Source organism: Aedes aegypti, chromosome 2, assembly GCF_002204515.2.
Source record: "Aedes aegypti strain LVP_AGWG chromosome 2, AaegL5.0 Primary Assembly, whole genome shotgun sequence".
Taxonomy (NCBI): domain Eukaryota; kingdom Metazoa; phylum Arthropoda; class Insecta; order Diptera; family Culicidae; genus Aedes; species Aedes aegypti.
In genome coordinates, this window is record NC_035108.1 from 69,249,486 (window position 1) to 69,266,722 (window position 17,237).

A 17,237-nucleotide genomic window follows, 5' to 3' on the forward strand; every position below is an offset into this window, starting at 1 on the left:
TTGCTAATATATTTTTAAATATGTTTTGCCATTTTCGGCTCTTGTAGGAAGGATTTGACTCCCAAACCCCTCCCTCCCTGGTTCTGCCACTGTTAAGAATAGCAGAACTGATTACCGAAATCGCCTTAGTCACATTTACAGGACACTTCATGTGCTCTTTTATAAATTTCAATATATAGAGCTGAATGGGCCATCTAACGAGAAGATAATGAAAAATATAGAAAAAGAACCCATATGAATCTTATAGGTTAATGCATAGTTTTAAGTGTATCTTTTCACAACGTGACCATATTTTGTAAAAAATAAGGTTGTTTTAATTTCTTTGAGGAGCTCAAAAAGATGTGGTAAACGTGGTGATATTCAGCAATAGCACTACGGTTTGCCTGTTTGGATAGTAGAAAACTACCTCAAAGAAGACCGCTGACTCATTGTGTCATCCGACTAAAAACATACAGTGCCTACACTGCCCATAAATGCATGTCAGTCCCATGTTTACTGGATTTCCTATTCACATGAGACAATTATGCGTTTATGGGCAGTACAGGCCTATACGGATAAATGGTTAGTGGGTTCAAAAGAAACCTACCCGCGAACGGGTCTTTGGAGTTCCGGGGCATCTTTCACAGTATTGTACCAGAGTTTTTCAAAATACAACAGCGCGACTACTGAAGTGTCAGATCTCAAAATTCGAGACTCTTTCATATAGTAGTTCCAGAGCTTCATTTATCTTTGGTAAACATGAGACAAACCGAGTCAAATGAATACTATGCAATAGTTACAAGAATATATTTCCATATTCAGATCAACACAAAAGTTAACTAACTATTTCAATAGCAAAACTATGTATTGATAAACAATCAATTTTCTATTGAAAAATAACTGACATTTATAAATTGATTTCGTTAAATTTAGCCTATGTGCATTTTTATTTCTTCAAGCACTTTTTTTATAAAACGCTAGAAATGTATTAGATTTTTCTGGAAAGAAAAGGTTAAAAATATCTAGGTAATCCTTCATTATGCAAAGGGCGCAGCATCAGTGCTTAATCGAAAGTTCACAAAGGAAAATTGTAATATGGGACTAATTGAAGAGTCCTCTGAGTATATAATGATAGGATACTTGCTTGCCCTCCAAGTCATTTTAGTTTTCTACCACAAAAGTTCAAACATAGTAATGACTGTTTGATGTTTTTCTATTATCTACGATGCACTTGATACAAACAATTGAATAATATCCATAAAATTGATTCGAAGCCATTTGAAACAATTATTTTGCTTCTTTCCATCTGTATTGGTGCATTAGCACCACATGGATCCCATAAGAATTCAATATATTGTGTCATTAAAGGAACCATGCTAAAAACATACATAACACTGTTCCTATTAGTGGTGCAAAGATTTTTGAATGGGAATTTTCAAAATTTTGTGTGAGCCGTAACGCTCGCCTATGGCTGTTCTTGATGAGAAAATGTTATGCCAAATGAACATTATGCCAAATGACTATTATGCTTATCAAGCCTGCTTCTCAGATTAGTGTTCTTATGAGCACTTCCACAATTATTAACTTAGAGCTTTCTTTGCCGATTGACCATTTTTGCATGTGTATATCGTGTGGCAGGTACGAAGATACTCTATGCCCTGGGTTTCGAGGAAATTTTCTTTACGAAAGGATCCTCGGCCAGCGGGATTCGAACCCACGACCCTCAGCATGGTCATGCTGAATAGCTGAGCGTTTACCGCTACGGCTATCTGGGCCCAAATACCCGTTATGCCAAATAACCTTATGCCATATGGTTTTATTCAAAATAACCCAGACCTATTTTATGGTAGGTATATTTTATATTTAGTTTCAAAACAAATTTATTGGGTTTGTTCGTGTACTCAACTAATAATGGTTTGTAGAAATATTAAACATTTTGAACCAAATGAAGACTCAGAATGGAGCGAAGCTGTTTCCACATTTCAATCGTCTTTTTCTCAGTTTGTCGTTTTCCAACATGGGACTGTTGATTTCCGATATACGAATGCGAAAATGGTGTATTGACGAGAAAGTTTTCAATTGATAATTGTGGAAGTGCTCTTAGGAACACTAAGCTAAGAAGCAGGCTCTATCCCAGTTGAGACGTAATGCCAGAAAGAAGAAGAATAAGTAGTGAAACTAAAACTAACAATTTCAAGACAAATTTGAACAAAAGGGGTTGTACGCTGAAATCTGAATGAAGACCAAAAAAAAACCTGAAGTTTTGTCTGTAGTGAATTCATTACACTTCAGTCATTTTTCAAAGAGTTTCAGAGGGTTGTTCAAAAGTAAGTACCGTGACCTGCTCTAATTCCGTGTGTTGCCTAATACCGTGTATTTGGGAATTATGTGGATTTCTAGAATATTATATTATTTATTTTTCCAAATGATTGTCACAAACGTTAGCACATTAAGTAGTATTTCGAAAGCCATGACAAACTTGAACTAAAGTTGCACACACAAACAAGCAAAAATAATGTTAGAACGTAATCGCCTGGTGCCAATACACGGTATTAGGGCACGGTTGCTTATGTGTTCCAAATACCGTGTTTCAGTTATAATTCCAAAATGGCGAAATGAAATATATGCAGGGTGACCAGCGCATCGGGAAATCGGGAAAACCGGGAAAAAGCCGGGAATTTCGAATCACCGGGAGAAAACCGGGATATATACGGGAATTTCAATTAGCCCCGGGAAAATTTTGCATACCGAGTAATGTTTGAACCAGCACGATCTATACTTTAGTGGATTTTTACAAAAGCTTCTGAATTCGAATCCTAAGTTAGTCAATAAAGTCAAGAACATATTCTGTATACAAATGTTACCACTTGCTCAAATCCAGTAAATAATTAGCCAGTAAATTAAAAGCTGTTAATATAGAAACATCTTGCGAAAAGTTTTCCATATAGTTTCATGAAGCATTTTATGTTAAAAACTACAATGTTTGGATGTTATAAATTTCTCTAAGCAAGCTTGCAATTCACTAAGATCAAATAAAATGCGTTTACAACCTATGATACTCATTGAAGATTTGCCACTCGCTTCTTGTTTGGGGTTAGTAAAAATAATATAAAATTTTATTCATTTGCCCCGAGAAAATGTTTTAGATTTGTGGGGATTAAACAACAACAAATTTCATGCTGATGACCATGGAACGAAATGTTGAACAATTGATAAATTCAGTTATATGTCTACCAAATATGTGACCGTTCAAAATTTAAACTATGATTCATTCAAAGATTGATTCTCGGGTCAAACTTTTTTTAACACTGAACTTTTTCATAACAAATTCCACGATTACTTAGAATGACCGTCATAAAATATCGTTTCAAAGATCAAATTGGAATTTAGAAGAATCAGTATAAGCACAGAAAATTTGAATGCGAAGCAAAATGTCTGATTTTCGTTTACCCCTAATAGAAATGCATTCTTTTATGATAAAAAAACTACCAAAAAAGTACTTGAAAGTCGTTTGAAATGATAAAAAAAATCGTAGTAATGTTTCTTAGCATATCATTAAACCGGGAATATTTTTCAAATACCGGGAAAAAACCGGGAGAAAACCGGGAATTTGAAATTGACTTTTCACTGGCCACCCTGTATATGTTTTATTTCCCGAATCAATCATGCAAACCTCAATACGTTCTTCGATACAAAAGTTTTATTTTTGTTGCGCTTTGTTCGTTCAATTGAGAGATGTTTCAAAATGTGACTCAGCAGTCGGGGTCAGATGCACGGTATTTGGAACACTGGTATGTTTAACAACATCAACTGAAACTATGGTTAAAATTTTCGAAATGGTGCAAATCATATTTTTTATGCAAAGTATATAAAACGGTCTACTATATAAAACATAAAAGACTCGAAAATAATCATACGTTTATTTTATCTGATCGATTGAAACTTGATTTTTTTTAACCTCACGGTAATAGAGCATGTCACGGTAATCGAGGGATTTTCAAATACAATTCAAAAACGGTAAATAGAAAATGGTTGGATTCTTCTGCAAATATGCGTAACTTCTGAAAGTGAATAACTTTGTTGAACAAACCAACCACCCACAACTATTCTTCTTCTTCTTACGTCCTCATTGGGACAAAGCCTGCTTCTCAGCTTAGTGTTCTTATGAGCACTTCCACAGTTATTAACTGAGAGCTTTCTTTGCCAAAGTTGCCATCTTCGCATTCGTAATTCGTGTGGCACCACGATGATACTCTATGCCCAAGGAAATTTCCATTACGGGAATCGAACCCAGACACCTTGTAGCCGCGGACTCTAACCACTCGACTAAGGTAGGCCCCACAACTATTATGTTATGCTATGCCGCACTCTAATACGCTAGCAATCAAATTTAATATTCATATTTCAACGATTCCCGTAGGCATTGTTTAAGAAGACGCTATTAGTGGCTAATCGCTTATCAATCCTAAATGAATATCAGTTAGCTCAACTGACGGTCAAATAAATCTTTCCTACAACAAGTATGTCAAATTAGATGCTTCACATCTAGTTCCTGCTACTGAATGAGCCTATTCCTCGTAGAATTGTAAAATAAGGTGACCCATCTTCAGTGTTATCTCACATGTTGAAAATCAAATTTGCAGACTGTCCATCACCGACCAATCTCGCAAGCAAGTTCAAAATACCCCGGAAATCACAGGCAGCTCAATATCTTCAAAACTACTATCAACTACGTGACGACGAATTGTATACCAGCAGCTACAACAACAATAACAGCAACAGCTTATCAAGCATGGCGAATCAATTTTGAAGGCACTCGTGTTCATAATCTATGTGTCAGTTTATAATATCGAAAGACCAAGAGCACCCCGTCACGTGGCACTTTACTTCCTCACAGTTTGTATCTATTATTTTTATTCACCAACACACGCTTTCTTTATCTTAAGCCGAAGGTATTAGACTCTTCGCGGACCACAAGTTGTGATTTTATTTTTTCAGTTACATCATTGTACTGATATTGATAAAATTCAATGACAACATTCTTTAGCCGAAGGCGATAAATTATACTCACCATTACTCATATTTTTTCATATTTTTAGCCCTCATTTCCATAGCTTTTACAAATTCATTTGATTTTCTTTTTTATTTTTCCTATCCATTTTATTGTTCTCTAAAATTTGCAGAAGTTGTGTCCCAGCAGCCCTACGAGCGACTCTAACTGCGATATTGGCTTAATTCATACTTGACAACAAACTAACTAAAAACAAAAGCAAGTGCCTTCCACCTCGGTGGGCAATGGGAGAGTGAAATCTTCAAACTCAACTGAAAAGAACTCTTTGGTGATCTACAACTTCAGTAACAACAACCGTCAAAGTACATTTTATAATTTTAATCCTACGATAGTATAGTAAGAAAATTCACAGCTCCTGCTCCTTCTGTCCTGGTAGCAAAACAAGCGAGGAAGTTAAATTAAATCTTTTAATTATATTTTCATGAATTTAACTGACTCTGAAACTATTTTAATAATCGGTGAAAATTAAACGTGATTCCTTCGTGGAACATATGAATGGTAAGATTGCTGTCGCCACTTAGGAAACGATCGTATATTATACTTATTTTACGTTATTTTACAAAACAGCATTAAAACTATAGGCGAAACGAATGTGTATCATAATTAAAGACTTTGGACTAAACTAAGCAATTTTCAATGTTAGAACAATAGTAACATAATACTTATAAGGCCGTTTGAACTTTCTTTCAGTCTGTATAGAGGTTCTCGACGACCTAACGAGCCCAGACTCTGAACGTACTTATCCAAAAACCGGGAAATTATTACCTTTCTATGCTATGCAATTTTAACGGCATCCTCTGACATCTAAGAAGTAATATTTGCACGCCCAAAATCATTCCTCCAGCATTGATCCATCATTCGCTACTACTATCTCTTCCTATTATTTCTATGTCGATCTTTCAACGTTATTATCGTGTCTGTACAAAAGCTTAACTTCAATGTGATTTATAAATGCTTGCAAATATTACTGCTTGGATTTTGTTCAACTGCCTGCTGTTTGAGCGTCCTTTTCATTGGAATGTACTTACTCTAGATGTATTCGTATATGTTCTGAATCAACAAAGAATTAGCGATTTCATTTTGCTGTTTTGGCGGAGCATGTTTATGTCGATGTAACCGAAAACAAGTGTTATTGTAAGGATGAAAGGTAGAGTAGGTCAATGTCGGTAGCTGGAAACTGTGAAACTTATTGTGAGAGACAGCAGGAAGAACACATACGGTAAGGAGCGATCGGTTCAACCACTCTGTCACCCCTCTCCAGCGTGTAAGTAAGTACCTTTTAATGATGATTAAGTAAAAGTCCGTATATTTAAAATGGTTTTTGTATTTTTTTTTTAATTTTTATTAAATAATTCACTGATTTTGGTTTATGAAAGAAAACATCCTTATGCATGAAATGTTCCAGATATATCAATGACATTCAGTTGTGTGATGCCTACAGTATCGGACAATACATTTGCAACCTTTCGATTTTCCAAGCTAAGCGGTCAACTTTGGAAGGCTAGGGCTCAGTTATTTATGACCGATATTATTGACATTTTCATAGCTCGTCAAACATAATTTGAATTTCAATATATATTGAGTGATTGTTCCATCAAAGTGTTCAAACTGAGCAATGCAAGTCTTTATTTTCAATTGAGGGTCTCTAAGGTATTTTTTACCAGAATGGTCTATGAAGTCACTTTTTACCTTCTCCTTGCAGTGAGTTCTGTTTCGAAATGCCAAAACAGGAATTTCCACAGGGATTACATTGAAAACTTTCCAAAATGCCCAAGGCTGGTAGCGAGTCACTTTTTAGTGACTTGGTCACTTTTTTGAGGCCAGTCACTTTAAAGTCTCTTTTTTGAAGCCATTTCAACTAAAGTCACTTTTTTCGTCAAAAAGTCACTTTTTTCAACTATTTTGAGCTAATTTTTCGGGAGAAAATTTCGAATCGGCCTTCTTAATTTAGGCTAAGTTTTAAGTTAGCAGGGTGTCTACTACCTAAAAAATCCTTGAAAACCTGGAATTATCAGGGAATTTTATTCAACCTGGAAAAACCTGGAATTATCAGAGGATTTCGGCTATTCGCAGGAAAAATACCTTTTTGTAACACAACATTTCTTCAATAAAAAAAAAAGTTCGGCTGCGCTGTTACAACTTGAGGTATTCAGTCAATTCACTTTAAATTATTTTTAATATTCCAAATAACTTGTTTAAATAAGGAAGTAGGACTTAGGATTGCTAAAATGGGAAAGGCAAATACGATTCCCAGTTCTAGTTGGGTATCTTTCATGAGCATATGAAATATATAATATTTGTAGGAAAAGATTAAAGCTAGTAAAAATAGTATATTTTCAGGTAAGCAGATCCTTTTGAAAGGCTTGGATACTATTTCAATGCATATATCTAAAAAGTGTTTATTTTTAGTTAAGGTCTCTAAAGACATTATAATCAATATGGTATCTAAAGTCACTTTTTTGCCATAACCCTCTCTTTCCCATGTAGCTCCAGAGCTCAATTATTTTTGACGAACTTGAGGTAAACCGAACCAGAGGAATACTATGCATTACTTTCTACAGTCAACTCGCCATAACTCGATATTGAAGGGGCCATCGAGTATGGGAGGTATCGCATTATGGAACACAAAACCAGTGCAAATGCGATCCGAGGGACCATCGCAATAGCCATGAAAACCAACTTTTACTGTGGTTCTCTAACTCGATATCAAGATACGAAATATCGAGTAAGGGAGAGTTAACAGTATATTATGATTCTATACTTATCAAATTAATCCAAAAGTCAACTAACTTTTTGAATAGTAAAACTATTGGTAAGCAATCAGTTTACTATTGTAAAACAACCAACAAATTTTAAACTGATTTTGAAAAAAGTAGACCCTTTGAAATATTGTTTTTTGAATTACCTTTTATAAAAACGCTTTTTCATTAAGAAACTGTCGATTAAAGTCGTCGGAAATCTGCTTGTAATGAATTCTGGTGTAACATTCTAGAGGCTCCAGAGAAACCTTCAGAGACTATTACGTAACTATTTATCCAGAGATTCCTTCTGGAATACTTTCAAGAACTCCACCAGGAATGCCACCAGCAATTTTTCAATAGAAGCTCAGAGGGATTTCTTCTCAATTTTATACTAAAAATTTTAGAGCATTCCCACGCTACTACCTCCAGTAATTTTCACAAAGATTATTTTGAAGAAAAAATCTCAGTATTTCCTCCAGATCACAGATTTCTTCAATCGCTACTTCCAGGGATCTTCCCGCATGCCCTACAGAAGTTTTTACCCAAAGGTTTATTATAGAGTTTTCGAAAAAAAAATCGACATTTTTACAAGAAACCCTACAATAATTCCTACGCATTTTTCATTTAATTCAGGCCTTTTTATAAGGATTCTCTCAAAAATTCATCCATAATTACTCTCCGGAATTTCTCAAAACTCACTTAAGATACCGTTTTGATTCATATTACGGACACTTAAGGACTCAGTGAAATATAACCCAGCATAGAGTATACAAAATAAATTATTCTGTATGATTCCTTAGCGCTATCGAGCGTCAGAAGCCCTTTACTTTCGAACGGCGGGTGAAGAATACGCTTCCGCAACTTCAATAATTTTAAATAAATCAAAATGTGTGGCTTTTTCATGATTCTTATTCCGGACGCTTCCTCACTTTTGCCTCATATTCCGGACACTTTGAATCGAATTCCGGACAGCTCATGATACTCATTAATGGAACAGTCAAATCATCATTCGAAATCGTTAAACCACCAAACAGACATCTAAGGTAGTTGGGCATTATAAATTTTCAAAGATATTTATGAAAAAAGTTTTCTAAAACAAGCCTTGAAATTGAGAACTTTTGAACAGCAAAAATTGAAACATTTCGCGTGAAATGTTTCCCATACAAAGTAGAGTGTCCGGAATTTGAAGCTGTCCGTAATATGAATCAAAACGGTATTATAATATCGAATATATTCGATAAAATCTTTTCCAAGAATTGCTCGATGAATTGCATCTGGGATTCCTCATTAGATTCCTCTACAAATTTGTCCAGCATTTCTTCAAAATATTATTACTGCGGCTCAAACAATTCAATGATATTTTTTCAAATACAAGACCTTCATAGATTCTTTAAAATTTCATTCAAGGTTCCACACTAGTTAATACTACAGCAATTATTACAATTATTGCTCCGACCATTGATGGATTAATATGCTTTTATTATCATAGCAATTTATCAAGAAATATATTCATAAAGAATTTAAGAGATCCTTCAGTTATCCTTGTAGGTATTCATCATTATAACTCACACAAGTTTCATCAGAAATTACACTAGGATAGGCGATATCTTGTAAATTTGGAAGCACAATAAAAATGTCCAAATATGGTACTCAACTAGACCTACTACCTGCAGAAGATCATATGGAATATTCCCTATCATGATTGATATTGATCGTAAAACAGTATACTAGAATTGAAATAAAATTGATTATGGCTTGCTTTTCAAGTCACTTTTAGTCACTTTTTCGAGAATAGAAAGTCACTTTTTAGTCACTTATTTCTCAAATTTGGTCACTAAAATAACTTTTTTCGGTACCAATTCTCGCTACCAGCCCTGAAAATGCCATTCCAGGAATTCTTCCAGTTTTTTTTTCACAATCCACCATTTCAAGTTTTCCTCTGATTTTTCCATAAGTTAATCTAGTACATATGGCAAAAAAATACTACAGGAGTTCTTCCAAGAAAATCCCCACGGGGTTTAGTACAGGGTTTTTGAAGAATTTCTCCACGAATTGCAACAAGACTTCGTCAAGAAGTTCATGCGCTGATTTTTTCTACTGTCCCAGCAATTTCAAATAAACGGTTAAGTAAAAATAAAAAAAAACGTCCAAGATTTTGTGAGAATCCTACCTATAATTCAGTAAGATTTTATTTGTGCATTTTTTGTTTAAGTTTGATGGAAATACTGTTTTTTTGTCTATCAAGTAGTTTCATATTACGAGCATTCAAATTTCAACTTCAAGCTGAGATTTTATGAAGAACGGTTCTAACGGTTATTAAAATTCTGAAAAATGGCATAGAATCTAGCTACTAAACATTTGCTCATTTTCAAAATTCAAAATTAATCAGGGTGTCTTCTCCTTTACAGAAATAAATTTCCAAGTTTGAGAAAAATATTTCCAGGTTCAAAAATACGGGCGAATTTTTCATTTCAGATGACTAAAAATTTATTTTCAAAGATAGAAGCTCGGCTTCAAAACATTTATACGAAAAAAATCTAATGATAAAATTCAAAGTATTTTTCACTTCAATGTGTTTGTTCTAAATGTGTAGAGAATTCTAAAAAAATATGACTTTGATTTAATTTCCACAAAAACCAATAATGATTATCAAATGATCTGAATGTGCATATAATCATGAAAGTCAGAAATTAAAATATAAAATAATTTCTACAAATAAGAAAGTTAGTTACACAATTTCTATGAAAATGTGTTCCACCCTAATTTCCAATAACACCAAACAAAGGGCTTAACTAATACAAACAACTTTGTAGTAGACCATTTTTGTCTAATGTTTCATTCTAAAGCTCAAAATGCATCTTTCCACGTAAAACTGATTCCTGGACCACTGTAGTAAAATTATAAATAAATCACTAGTTTGTTTCTCCACTTAAGATAACTTTACGAAACCATAGCTTGTCAGGTATTTTCAATTTATATAAAAATAATTCATTTCAGATTTACTAATGTCTAATATCTACACTTTTGTATAGGCAACATTTTTTTTAGATTTTCACACGTTTTAACATATATATAAGAACTTGGTTTTGATCCTTTTTTAAATCGACCACAGCTAAAATCGGATTCATAGTTCATATTAAAATTTTATATACTTAATTTTTTATCATACATTAAAATAAGTGATATTCTGATCCAACCCGGTTGCGATTTTTTTTTTCAAATTGTTATTGTGAACGTTCAAATCAACTGATTTAGATGCGCTTTCCACTAAATGCAATCCAAAGGCTTCTAGTTTCATATGCTGTCATAAATGGAACAATTTATTTCCTATGGCCGGAGCTATTCCGGTGTCCCCCTGGCTCAGGTCGGGTAAAAATTCGATAAACTTCCTTTTCTGAACAGCTTAGCTATAATCACCTCAAATTTAATAGAAAACGGAAATTATGTAACCTCGGCTAATATTGTGATATCGTGGGGCAACTGATTGCGGTCAAGGTCACCTTATGGTTTTCCGGAAGATCCGGAACATCCGAAAAAGTTGACATTTCTCGAAAATTGAGCTTAAGAGCTGGCATTTTTCACACGACTTGCAATGATGAGCTTCAAGATAGTATACCATAGTTGCCTCGTTATTATCTCGAACGGCCATTTCTTGGTCCTTCGGAAAATCCGTAACATCCGTAAAAGTGGCCATATCCTGAAAATTGACTTAGAGAGCTAGCTAGCTGGGATATCTTCCAAACAATTTGCATGCGTGGTTTTAGAATCATCCTTCGGAAGATCCGGAACATCCGGAAGAATGGGCGTTTCTTAAAAATTGGTTTTGAGAGCTACGATTTCTTGAACGACTTTTATTTTATACATTTATTTAGTAGGCTTAAGCGCCGTCAGGCATAACGCATCCGAATTCATTGGATTTGATTTACACATTTGCTTCTTAATGAACTAAGGTGAATTTAGGGGACCTTAAAACTCGCGGTTTGGTCAAGGATTTTAAACGGCTTCTAGTGATGTCACTAGCTGACTCACAACATAGTCCATCGTTGCCTCCGTAATGTCTTGAATGACCATCCGGAACATCCGTAAAAATGGGCATACGCTGACAATTTACCTAAAGAGCTGCAATTTATTCCAAATAATTTGCATACGTGATTTCAGAATCGGGTCATTCGAGATAATACCGAGGCAATGGTATACTATCTTGCAGCTCATCATTGCAAGTCGTTTGAAAAAAAAAAAAATCCAGCTCTCTAGGTCAACTTTCGGGATATGTCCACTTTACCGGATGTTCCGGATCTTCCGGAAGTCCAAGAAATGGCCTTTCGAGATCATACGGTATACTACTTTGAAGCTCATCACTACAAGTCGTTTGAAAAATAAAACAGCTCTCTAGGTCAACTTTCAGGATATTTCCACTTCCGGATCATCCGGAGGACCAAGAAATGGCCATTCGAAATATTAATGAGACAACAATGGTATACTATCTCGCGGTGCTCCCCTGCCCGTTATTATCAGAAGAAATTTTCCATTCAATCTGTACTCACCAGTCGTTTTCTATAGCTAAGCATGTCTGGGCTAAATTAAAAAAAAATCATAGGGCCCGTTTCGAAGTTACGCCCTTTTGATTGCATGAGTTCATAAATTCAAAGGAAATCTGAGATCAGTGATCGTGAGATCGTGATTATCAGAAGTAATATACCATTGAAATTTGATTCAAAGTTGGTTCATTCAGTTATTTGTAAATTCTAGTCGGAGTTTTGAATGAGAAGTTCAATAAAATATGGAGTTACGCCATTTTGGTACCATTAAAAAAAAACACTAATTTTAAATGGATTGATTGGGCATATTCAAATGTTTTCAATGGCATATTGCACAAGCCATTTTTTCACAAAATTGTTGTTGGATAAAAATTACAAAAGGAAACTACTATTATTTTGAGCGATTTCATCTGGTGCTTGATTTTTCAACTGGTACTGTAAATATTTTCAAGTTTTGTGATAATGAAAATGAGGATTTTTGTAGTTCACTGTCAAAACTTTATGCCGATTGTTGAAAGTTGCCAAAGTTGAGCATTTTGTATGAAAATCGGCTTTTACTACTATTATTCTGAACACAACTGTAGATACTGCAATAATACCAAGGCAGACCTCCAGAAAGTTATTTAAAATGACTGATTTTTATAGCATACAGCCAGAATAACAAAGCAAACACATTTTTTTTTTCATTTTTCACGAGGCTGCTTTAAAATTAAACCTTTAATTGATTGTATTGATTATACTGAAACAACTACAATTTAATAGAAATTTATTGAAAGTAAATTTACGGTGATAATGCAGAGTGCTATGCCCCACTTGCTCGCTATGCTCCGCCTACTCCTATCATGATGATTTGTTACACGAATCTCCAATAATTTCTTAGAAATGCCTTTGACAACATCATTCCCAAGTAGCACACATATTATAATTAACGCAGATCTGGTTTTATACCAGTTGATGTGCTTTAATTGTAACATGCATTCTACTCGGATGGAGACATCCTTGGATAAATTCATTGAGAACTTCCTGGGAAACTTCTCAAAGAATTTCTGCTGGACTTTCTGAAGAAATCGTTGAAGGAAAATCTGGAGCAATTTCCAACGAGATCCTTAGAGGCATTCGTGGTTGAAATCTTGGAAAAATTGAACAATAATTCTGAAGAAAATGCTAAGAAATCAGTGGATTGAAAATGTCTTAAACGGAAATCCTTGACGAAATCCTAGCAAAATCGATAGAAGAATCACTGGATTTTTTTGAGAAATTTGTGAAGGAATCTTTGGATGAATTCCTGAAAAAATCAGGATGGATTCTGTCGAGCGCTTTTCGGGGTTATCTTAATCTAGGTTTTATTCTTGAAGGTATCATTTACTAATTTCATGGAGGAATTTCTTAAAATGGGCGTTAAAAAATCCGATGACATCTGTTGGCTATTCAGGTTATTAAAAAAGTTTTTTTAATAACTACCGGAAAACTAAACATTACATATATTTTGCAATTGGATTAAATGGACACATTGATGTAAAATTTGCGAAAAAGTTTCACGTCTTCTCGGTGAGAATCAAACTCACGGCTCCCTGTTCACTAGATGTTTAGTTTTTTGGTAGTTGTTAAACTGCCACGCGGCTGGTTAGCCGTAAACCACGAATCATTAATTAAACAAGTAATTTTAATGTTTGGTAAATATGATCGCTTTGATAAAAGATTCGAATGTTTTATTAATAATACAATTTCTGAAACTATTTTTTTTTTCATTTTGATAAGATATTCCTACCTCGGTTTAACGATGCCTAACCTATTTCAGAAGTTGAATCGGAGATACCTGAGCTCGTGAAATTTAACTGATTGCATGTTTGATTGATTGTTAAAAACTAAAATAATTGATTTCTTGGGACTAGCGTAAACTTTTTCATGCTCCCTACAGTAACTCTACCCTAAGTTGTCCAAGTGGTCCAGCCCCCTTGTACTCTTTCTTGGGAAAATGAAGCCATTTAATCAATCATCTGGTGGTTATGCGTCAGGTAGAGAGTTTGAATCAAGTAAGAAATAATCGAATTTTCTATCCTAGATCTATTAGGCGCGATTGTGGATGGCGTCAAAGAGGTAAGTCAAACAACCAGGCATGAGATTTTACGTTATCTATCAGCATTGAAAGCATCGGTAATTTTCGTAACATTCCTTCGAAATTTACATTGAGTCATCAACCGAAAACCCCCTTTTTGGACAATCAGACATCATCATAACGGGTGCGTTGTGCATTTGAATTTGTTTTCCACAGGTGGCAAAAACTCACGCGGAATACGGGTGTCGTCCTACGATCCGGATGATCCGAGTCATCAGTTAACGCAGGGTGGCGGAAATGGCGGATCGGGTGGTACCAACCAAGGAAGCGGAAGTAGAAGCAGCGGAAATTACAGTACAGGCCATAGTAACTACATTGCACCGCCGACGTTGGGAAGTCAGCGGAAATTTATGCCGGGTGGTGGAGGTGGCTCTCAAAAGGTAGCAACCATCAGCCAAAATTATAATGAGAAAACGATGCTGCTAAGTAGCGACGATGAGTACCAGTAAATAGAGAGCGTTTCCTAGACAAGTGTTTCCGTTCCCTTGCCATTCCTTTGGGGTTGGTAGAGGAGATTTTTTTCGGTTGAATTAACCCTGGTGTATATGAAAAAAATCATGTTTATCTAATTTTGTGTAAATGTTGTAGTTTTTTAATGACAAAAACGCTTTCATTCAAAGCCGAACTTAAAGTTTAGGGTATTCAAACTATTGCAAATCAGACGAACATAAGTGACAATGAGCAGGCAGAGTAGTTATTTATATATGAAAAACATAAATGATCAATGACAGCGTGTGCAAAAATGGTAAACGATAAAACGTTGCTATTGAAGTACACACAATTGCAGGTAATTTTAAAATATTGAAAATTATGAAAATACAAATCAAGTACTCACTAAAGGAATGGTCCGGTTTAACGTTTATAATGACGTGAATCAAACTATATTGTATTTTTGTGTATCATATTCAATTAAAAAGGGGACTGTTCTCAACCGAAATAATATACACAAGTAAAACTGAAAATTGTACAATACAACATTGTTGTATTGTAAATCAGCAAACTTAATCAGATTTAGTAGTACACAGGATGAAAGCTTTTTTATTTCAAAACAATAAGAAAAAGTGCTAATTATAGCTAAACAGTACAATATTCCTGCCATTTTCAGACACCCAATAGAAAAACGGCATAGAACGACCATGCACTGAAACTGATATAGAAAATTTATAGGAATCATGTTTGTTATATTTTCAATAAATCCCCAGAAAACGGTAAGATTGGATTATAAGTTAATCAGCAATTTATAGCATTGATAAGCTTCTAATTTTACTTCTATTATTCGTCTGTTATGTTAATTTCCAAAGGTCACCCAAACTAATATTTTTGTTAAATCTTCCCATAATTCCAAATCGTGAAAGTCGAGTACTATATGCATACAATTATTGTGCCATCGAAGTCGAAGTACCAGCAAGTCTAACGTTAAGGAGTAAGCTTCCTGTTCAGGTGGCGTGTATCACTTACTCGGTGTATTTAAACAAAGCACTAGGCACACTGGTGTGTAAAGTTCTGTTTAACTAAATATAAATTAGTATGATGACCTACGTCGGATCCCTTCGATGCTGTGGCATTGTGTGTAAAAAAAGCAGAAAGCAAATCATTATATAGAAAATCCTGCTTTTAGGGAGCCAGAAAAAATAATAAGAATACGTCGTAAAATACACATACAGAAAAGAATGCTGGTGTAATTTCTAAAATAGCATATTAATATATTGCAAATTATTTTAAAATGTGTTGTTCATCATTCATTCATATCACATCCAAAAACAATATTTACGATGCAGACACGGCAGGTAGCAGGCCTCTTTTAATAGATGTAATGAATGTCTCTGAAAAGTCTTTATTTTTCATGGATATTCTCTATATTTTCTGTTTTGACCAAAATGGCCTCTATAATCTAATGCCATGTTTTCCCTTTTCTGCTTACAGTGAATCCTTTTCCAAAATTCTAGAGGTTCCAGAGAATCCAGAGAAATTGTTTATTGAAATCCTCGACGAAAAGCTTCAGGCATTCGTTCACTACTTCGTTCGCTTTTGCAACACTCAGTCGCTACCAGCCGTTAGACAAGAAATTATAAATCAACCAATCTACCTCCAACAAGTCCCTTAAAATTTATTCATTCTCAAATTCGAACACGCACTTCATTTTACCGCTCACACAGCACATCGTAGGTCGGTACCGATACTTCCGCTCCCCCGTAAGGAATGTAGCAACATCCGTGTGACCGTTGCACCTTGCCAATGGTTTGAGATCCCTCGTGATAAGCTCTACCGATGTACAGTGGTTCCCCATCGGCGGTGTTACCACCGACGACCGCATCCGGTGGAATGTTTCCGCCCGTTGCGCTGTCCCAGATCAGTTCCTTCTGGCAGAGCACCTCGAAGTTCTCGACTAGCACTTCCTCCCCACCGTAGGCGATGTAGGCGGCATTTTTCTGGGGAATCACCTTGGCCGGAAGAACATCCCCGGCGTGATTTGCCCGACCGACATAGAGCAGTGCACCGTCACTATCCTGTCCACCGGAGACCATGTTGGGCGGGTAGGGCCCGTGGGCATTCGTCCAAACCCATTTGGTTGCTGAAATAATTACCTCCAAGTTAATTTACTGCTAATTGAGAACATCAAGATCGTCTTACCCATTTTGAAATAGTTCAATTGATTGTGCGTACACCGTGAAAAACGGTTCGATACTGACACGTCGTCCGTAGGTAATTTCGTTCAATATACTGTTCTTTTGGAGTCTAGAGAGTTGGATTCCCCATATATAGGAGCAAATATGTTATCTTTTTCTCGATGG

General features: G+C 35.3%; 2 protein-coding genes across 9 annotated transcripts in view; one reads left to right on the forward strand and one right to left on the reverse strand.

Moving 5' to 3' along the window:
• Nucleotides 1-16,077, forward strand: part of LOC5566232 (transmembrane protein 184B) — a 97,010-nt gene extending 80,933 nt beyond the window's left edge. For 5 of the 8 annotated variants that reach the window (XM_021841154.1, XM_021841151.1, XM_021841153.1 and 2 more), the window contains one exon: nt 14,602-16,077. In XM_021841154.1, coding sequence (XP_021696846.1) covers nt 14,602-14,894 — 293 coding nt within the window. In that variant the 3' untranslated portion in view covers nt 14,895-16,077. Of the gene's footprint in view, nt 1-4,622; nt 4,876-5,162; nt 6,367-14,601 lie in introns of those variants that run through there. The other 3 variants (XM_021841156.1, XM_001650556.2, XR_002499665.1) reach the window with 2 other exon arrangements.
• Nucleotides 16,078-16,278: 201 nt separating this feature from the next.
• Nucleotides 16,279-17,237, reverse strand: LOC5566220. Its single transcript, XM_001650555.2, has 2 exons — nt 17,077-17,237; nt 16,279-17,017 (listed from the first exon to the last, which is right to left on the reverse strand). Exons 1-2 carry the CDS (start codon nt 17,078-17,080, stop codon nt 16,587-16,589), a joined length of 435 nt encoding a protein of 144 aa, XP_001650605.1. The 5' UTR covers nt 17,081-17,237; the 3' UTR covers nt 16,279-16,586.